This window comes from Hoplias malabaricus, chromosome 13 (genome assembly GCF_029633855.1).
Source record: "Hoplias malabaricus isolate fHopMal1 chromosome 13, fHopMal1.hap1, whole genome shotgun sequence".
NCBI classification, from domain to species: domain Eukaryota; kingdom Metazoa; phylum Chordata; class Actinopteri; order Characiformes; family Erythrinidae; genus Hoplias; species Hoplias malabaricus.
The window spans coordinates 4,487,643-4,495,124 of NC_089812.1; the positions used below are offsets into that span (position 1 = coordinate 4,487,643).

At 48.8% G+C, this 7,482-nt stretch overlaps 1 protein-coding gene across 1 annotated transcript; it reads left to right on the plus strand.

Annotated features, from left to right (window-relative positions):
• The first annotated feature begins 75 nt into the window (after positions 1-75).
• Positions 76-6,806, plus strand: LOC136664692 (actin, cytoplasmic). The gene is made up of 4 exons (XM_066642045.1): positions 76-318; positions 2,222-2,660; positions 4,550-4,731; positions 6,407-6,806. The coding sequence occupies exons 1-4, from the start codon at positions 85-87 to the stop codon at positions 6,548-6,550; spliced, it is 999 nt and encodes a 332-aa protein (XP_066498142.1). The 5' UTR covers positions 76-84; the 3' UTR covers positions 6,551-6,806.
• Positions 6,807-7,482: the final 676 nt, after the last annotated feature.

The following is a 7,482-nucleotide window of genomic DNA, read 5'->3' on the forward strand; positions in this document are numbered from 1 at the left end:
TAAGAATTCACCTCCATATCATCTCTTTCATCCTGTGGTGTCCACCAGGTGTTGATCTCAGACCCCTGTCCTGTTCAGGGCGTCATGGTTGGGATGGGCCAGAAAGACAGCTACGTCGGTGACGAAGCACAGAGCAAGAGGGGTATCCTCACGCTGAAGTACCCCATTGAGCACGGCATTGTCTCAAACTGGGACGATATGGAGAAGATTTGGCACCACACCTTCTACAATGAGCTGCGCGTGGCCCCTGAGGAGCACCCTGTCCTTCTCACGGAAGCTCCTCTCAACCCCAAGAACAACAGAGAAAAAATGACCCAGGTGGGTTCACCCAAATACCACTGACCTTTATGGGCCACTAATGAGAATCTTGAACTGAACCCAGTCAAACAGTACTTTTAATTAATTTTGCATTAATTAATTGAATTAAACACAAGGTTTTTAATTCTCAGGGACATTCAATACAAAAGAAACTTATTTTTAACGAGAAAACACACAAACGACTCTATACAACAGACTGTCTGTGAGGAGTGTGGTGTGTTCTCTCTGTGTCTATGTGGGTTTCCTCCGGGTGACTGTCTGTGAGGAGTGTGGTGTGTTCTCTCTGTGTCTGCGCGGGTTTCCTCCGGGTGACTGTCTGTGAGGAGTGTGTTGTGTTCTCTCTGTGTCTGCGCGGGTTTCCTCCGGGTGACTGTCTGTGAGGAGTGCGGTGTGTTCTCCCTGTGTGTGCGTGGGTTCCCTCCGGGTGACTGTCTGTGAGGAGTGAGGTGTGTTCTCCCTGTGTCTGCGTGGGTTTCCTCCAGGTGACTATCTGTGAGGAGTGTGGTGTGTTCTCCCTGTGTCTGCGTGGGTTTCTTCCGGGTGACTGTGAGGAGTGCGGTGTGTTCTCCCTGTGTCTGCGTGGGTTTCCTCCTCCGGACTGTCTGTGAGAAGTGCGGTGTGTTTTCTCTGTGTCTGCGTGGGTTTCCTCCGGGGGACTGTCTGTGAGGAGTGTGGTGTGTTCTCCCTGTGTCTGCGTGGGTTTCCTCCGGGTGACTGTCTGTGAGGAGTGTGGTGTGTTCTCCCTGTGTCTGCGTGGGTTTCCTCCGGGTGACTGTCTGTGGGAAGTGTGGTGTGTTCTCTCTGTGTCTGCGTGGGTTTCCTCCGGGTGACTGTCTGTGAGGAGTGTGGTGTGTTCTCCCTGTGTCTGCGTGGGTTTCCTCCGGGTGACTGTCTGTGAGGAGTGTGGTGTGTTCTCCCTGTGTCTGAGTGGGTTTCCTCTGAATGCTCCAGTTTCCTCCCACAGTCCAAAAACACACATTGGTAGGTGTGTTAGCGACTCAAGTGTCCATACATTTGAGTGTGTGATTGTGTGTTGCCCTGAAAAACCCAGGCGCCCCCTCCAGGGTGTGTTCCCACTTTCCATCCAGTGATTCCAGGTAGACCCACCACGATCCTGAACTGCATAAAGGTTACAGACAATGAATGAATGAATTTAATCTAAGTCCTTACTGTCCATACACACAGCTATGGGGCTTGTTTGCATATTGAGAATCTATGTAAATATCCGCCCCCCAACAACAAAAGGAGTAAATAACCGAGGTGGGATCATCTTACGAAGCGGTCTATCAAAATTTATAACTTAAAGCAACAATAGGTTATATTTTACCTTAAAATGTCACCTTCAAATTCACGATGAGGCTCCACCGAGCTGTAACAGGGAGAATAGAGCCTCTGTTGTCGCTACTCCATGCTCAGCACTGCAGAACCTGCACTTTGTAACTTTTGGAGAAGGGTAGGAAACCACTGCTCTCTGAGTTACACTAGGGGGGAGCCCCAGGAGCAAATAAAATCCAAATCTTACCTAGTGTTCCTTTAAACCCAAATATATCTATGTTCTTGTGTTGCAATATGAATTTTTAATTAAAGATTCAGCCATAAAAACCACAATCATGCATACAGAACATGCTAGGGTACAGAAAATCATAACCAATAGAATCAGCAAATGAAAAGCGACTCTAGTGTGATGCTCTACATTAAACTAAACCCAACTGTAGGGCCCACAGTGATACACAGAGCAGTGGTGCTTCCGAACAGATTGACAATCAACATGCTGCAAGCCAGTGACCTTGCCTAAGGGTAGGTATTGATGGTTGGCTCATAACTTTCCATTCCATTGCCGTTTGTCCCGTTGCTGAAAGCTAATGCGGATCTGGCTGTGTTTTCATCTCACCCTGTCAAACAGATTATGTTCGAGACCTTCAATACTCCAGCGATGTACGTGGCCATCCAAGCCGTGCTGTCCCTGTACGCCTCGGGCCGGACCACTGGCGTGGTGATGGATTCTGGAGATGGGGTCAGTCACACAGTGCCCATCTATGAGGGCTACGCGCTCCCTCATGCCATCCTGCGCATGGATCTGGCCGGCCGTGACCTCACCGACTACCTGATGACAATCCTGACTGAGCGAGGCTACAGCTTCACCACCACAGCCGAGCGTGAGATTGTGCGAGACATCAAGGAGAAACTGTGCTACGTGGCACTGGACTTTGAGCAGGAGATGATGACTGCGGCTGCTTCATCCTCACTGGAGAAGAGCTATGAGCTCCCCGATGGGCAAGTCATAACCATCGGCAACGAGAGGTTCCGCTGTCCGGAGTGCCTTTTCCAGCCCTCATTCCTGGGTGAGAAACATCACATTGGATAATCACCAACTAAACCAGCTATGTTCCGAAAACACAATCATTTCCCTAACCCTAATCAAACCAAATTCATTTATTCATTCATTGTCTGTAACCCATATCCAGTTCAGGGTCACCATGCGTCCAGAGCCTACGTGGAATCATTGGGCACAAGGCGGGAACACACCTTAGAGGGGGCGCCAGTCCTTCACAAGGCAACACACACATACACTCACACACACACTCACACCTAATGACACTTTTGAGTCGCCAATCCACCTACCAACGTGTGTTTTTGGAGTGTGGGAGGAAACCGGAGCACCCGGAGGAAACCCACGCAGACACAGGGAGGACACACCACACTCCTCACAGACAGTCACCCGGAGGACACCCACGCAGACGCAGGGAGAACACACCACACTCCTCACAGACAGTCACCCGGAGGAAACCCACGCAGACACAGGGAGAACACACCACACTCCTCACAGACAGTCACTCGGAGGAAACCCACGTAGACACAGAGAGAACACACCACACTCCTCACAGACAGTCACCTGGAGGAAACCCACGCAGACACAGGGAGAACACACCACACTCCTCACAGACAGTCACCTGGAGGAAACCCACGCAGACACAGGGAGAACACACCACACTCCTCACAGACAGTCACCCGGAGGACACCCACGCAGACGCAGGGAGAACACACCACACTCCTCACAGACAGTCACCCGGAGGAAACCCACGCAGACACAGGGAGAACACACCACACTCCTCACAGACAGTCACCCGGAGGAAACCCACGTAGACACAGAGAGAACACACCACACTCCTCACAGACAGTCACCTGGAGGAAACCCACGCAGACACAGGGAGAACACACCACACTCCTCACAGGCAGTCACCCGGAGGAAACCCACGCAGACACAGGGAGAACACACCACACTCCTCACAGACAGTCACCCGGAGAAAACCCACACAGACACAGGGAGAACACACCACACTCCTCACAGACAGTCACCCGGAGGAAACCCACGCAGACACAGGGAGAACACACCACACTTCTCACAGACAGTCACCTGGAGGAAACCCACACAGACACAGGGAGAACACACCACACTCCTCACAGACAGTCACCCGGAGGACACCCACGCAGACACAGGGAGAACACACCAAACTCCTCACCGACAGTAACCCGGAGTGGGACTCAAACCCACAACCTCCAGGTCTCTGGAGCTGTGAGACTGCGACACCTACCTGCTGTGCCACCATGCCGCCCAAGTTTTAACATGAAATGTAAAAATGTAAAGAATGTAAAAGACCCAGGAGAGTGAGGCCAGGGGCAACAGTGGCACAGAGAAACTCCCTCAGAGCTGAGGAGTCAATCTACTTGTAATAATAGTTAGGAGTCCATAAAAACTTCAGTGGGCATCTCCAAGGCAATTGGTGGTGGCTGAAGCATGGAGCAGGAGCTCGACAATCAGTCATCCATCAGTTGGCAGCTCGGCAAGCATGTGAGCTCAGAGCATATGAAGCCTTTGGAGCATGGGGCCTGAGTGTATTGGCATATCATCTGGATACTGAGAGGTCGATACCTGGTGATATAATTGTCATTCGTTCTTGAGAATCCAAGATATTATAAATGACGTCAACTGGGTATCTGTTTTCTAACCTAACAGAACCAGGCAGTGTTAGTGGCCTCCTCCCAGCATGTTTATGAAGGCTAGTCTCAGCCACAGACACTCTGTCCACCAGCGGCCTCACTGTCAGTTTATGACCGTTTCATTCACACAGTAGCAACGTAAATCAGCTCGATGTTTCGTCTCAAGCAACTAGTACATCCTCACTTTAATCTGAAGTATAGAAGCCATGACTCACCACTGACTCTCTTTCAGGCATGGAATCAGCCGGAGTCCATGAGACGACCTACAGTTCCATCATGAAATGTGACGTGGACATTCGCAAAGACCTGTATGCAAACACCGTGCTCTCAGGAGGAACTACCATGTTTCCGGGCATCGCTGATCGCATGCAGAAAGAAATCTGCTCTCTGGCGCCCCCTACCATGAAAATTAAGGTCGGTTCATGATCTCTGACCTTGTTTATCCCCCGTGATATAGTATAGTAGGATGTTTTTCCTTTCCACCAGACCATGGCTGCCTGGTGCCCTGGTGGTAACCCTAAGGTTGCTGGTTCGATCCCCAGCGCAGGTAGGTCATGACTGAAGTGCCCTTGAGCAAGGCATCTATCCCGTAACTGCTCCCACCGCTCCGGGCACTGCTCACTGCCCCCTGTGTGTTTACTGCAAGCAATAAAGTGCCATTAAAGTGATTCTAAGATGGGTTCTAAAGATGGGTTGGATTTAACCTGGAACATTTACATCTTAAGAGTAAGAGAACACTCCATGGGGAATTTAAACCCCCAATCTGGGGGAAACTAAGAATTGGGAAAGACACGAGAGGTCCAGAGGCGTCCCAAAAGGTCAGGCTCCTTGAGACAAGGTCAGGAGAAAGCCCAGGAGTACCCTTGGAGGAGTTACCTGTTTAAATAACCAGACTTATATCAGAACCTTGAAGGGAACCAAGACGGAGCAAAAATCTGAGAGTGCTCCAACTGCAGGCCGTAAGTGCCAGTGACTGCCCTTGTATACTGAAGAGATGTGTCTCCCTCTGGTGGCCAAATGTCACATAGCACTTATAGTAACTGTGTGGTTGTTTTACATAAACAATGCATCCAGGTTTTCCCAATAAACGAGTGACTCCTGTATAACAGATTATAAATATAGGATTTTAAAATTAAAATGTGTAAAAGATAAAATTTGAGAAACCCTAATATCATCATTGTCCAATTAAAACATGTGTCTCTGTTTTTCTCGATCATTTGAACACAGCAGCTGTCCTTCACACTGTGAAAATGTCATGAAGAATGGACCAATAGAAATGCTCTAAAGGTCTTTTCCTGTTCCTGTAAAGTTACTGTTTTTGAAGGTATATGTTTTTAGTTGGGGGCGGCACAGTGGCGCAGCAGGTAGTGTCGTAGTCACACAGCTCCAGGGACCTGGAGGTTGTGGGTTCGATTCCCGCTCCGGGTGACTGTCTGTGAGGAGTGTGGTGTGTTCTCGCTGTGTCTGCGTGGGTTTCCTCCGGGTGACTGTCTGTGAGGAGTGTGGTGTGTTCTCTCTGTGTCCGCGTGGGTTTCCTCCGGGTGACTGTCTGTGAAGAGTGTTGTGTGTTCTCCCTGTGTCCGCGTGGGTTTCCTCCGGGTGACTGTGAGGAGTGTGGTGTGTTCTCCCTGTGTCTACGTGGGTTTCCTCCGGGTGACTGTCTGTGAGGAGTGTGGTGTGTTCTCCCTGTGTCTGTCTGGGTTTCCTCCGGATGCTCCAGTTTCCTTCCACGCTCCAAAAACACACGTTTTGGAGACTCTGAAGTGTCGGTAGGTGTGAGTGTGTGAGTGAGTGTTGCCCTGTGAAGGACTGACGCCCACTTCAGGGTGTGTTCCTACCTTGAGGGTAGGCTCTGGACCAACTGGGACCCTGAACTGAATAAGCGCTTACAGACAATTAATGAATGAATGGATGATTATTAATAATAATAGTAATAGTATTATACAGTGTTGTTTGAACCTGACTGACAGTTATTTTAAGCTCTAATGTCTATCAGTGATCATTACACACCACAGAATTTCAGCAGTTTTCCCTGTATTTAGATTTTTACACGTGTTCCAGCACTAAACCGTATTTTTCTGTTCTGCAGACCATTGCACCCCCTGAGCGCAAATACTCCGTGTGGATCGGCGGCTCCATTTTGGCTTCGCTCTCCACTTTCCAGCAGATGTGGATCTGCAAGGCCGAATACGACGAATCTGGACCTTCCATTGTCCACCGCAAGTGCTTCTAACCGCCCCACCCCAGTGCACTGCCCCTTCCGCGACCTCTAATCAGACTTCAGGTTATCACACGAAAAAGGGCTTCACTGCAGAGAACGGAGACTGTTACGAGCAAACACAGCCACCACAGAGACCTGACGCAAACTTACACTTCACCTCTTTCTCTTTGCCTAGATTCTCAGGTTCGACTGACCTTCAGCACTCGATGGGAATAGAGCCACAAAGCGTGTTTGGTCACTTCTGGTTCAGATGTATGCCTTTTCAACAAAAACGTGTTACTGCTAATGGCCCCTTTAATAAATCATTGCATCTTTAAATGGCTCTTTTTGTCGTTTGCTGATAAGAGCAGAGCTACATCAGTCACAGGTGGAAAGATGTGATGTAATGTCATTTTGTAAGTGTGGTTTTTAAAGTGGCAAAAGCTAGCCTGCCAGCAGCAGCCGATTAATTAGTCTGCCACATCAGCGAAATCAACCTCTCAAGGGCCAGTCAGTCAACCTGCTGCAATCAGAGTAAATACTCTACTTAACAGTCAACGTACATCAGCAGAGAAACAGCATCAGACTTCTCCAACAACTGAATGTGCTTAGTTACAAATGTATAAGAAGCAGTTGACATCTATCCCAAGGTTAAACTGAGACAAATGTCATAAATACGCTGTTCAACATTTTGAAATTATTGTTTTCAACAAGGGTTTTTTTTTGCCGTAAGTTAATACGAGATAAATGCTCTATTACACGGATTAGCCTTGTCTACAGTGTTGACATTTTTCAGTTTACATTAGAAACATGTAGATTGAGATGGTGGGGTTGTAGGTTAGTAAATCCATATTTAAATAAATGAGTCAGATACTGAAATAATGGCCAGCTGCAGCCCTAATTTTGCTGTTATCTGAATTCTCCACTAGGGGCAGCACAGTGGTGGAGCACGTAGTGTCGCAGTC

Bases quoted from the DNA above. Each gene is read 5' to 3' on its own strand.
- LOC136664692 (XM_066642045.1), top strand. From the start codon at position 85: ATGGTTGGGATGGGCCAGAAAGACAGCTACGTCGGTGACGAAGCACAG. The intron at 319-2,221 runs GTGGGTTCACCC...CCTGTCAAACAG, and splicing joins ACAGAGAAAAAATGACCCAG to ATTATGTTCGAGACCTTCAA. The intron at 4,732-6,406 runs GTCGGTTCATGA...TCTGTTCTGCAG, and splicing joins CCCCTACCATGAAAATTAAG to ACCATTGCACCCCCTGAGCG.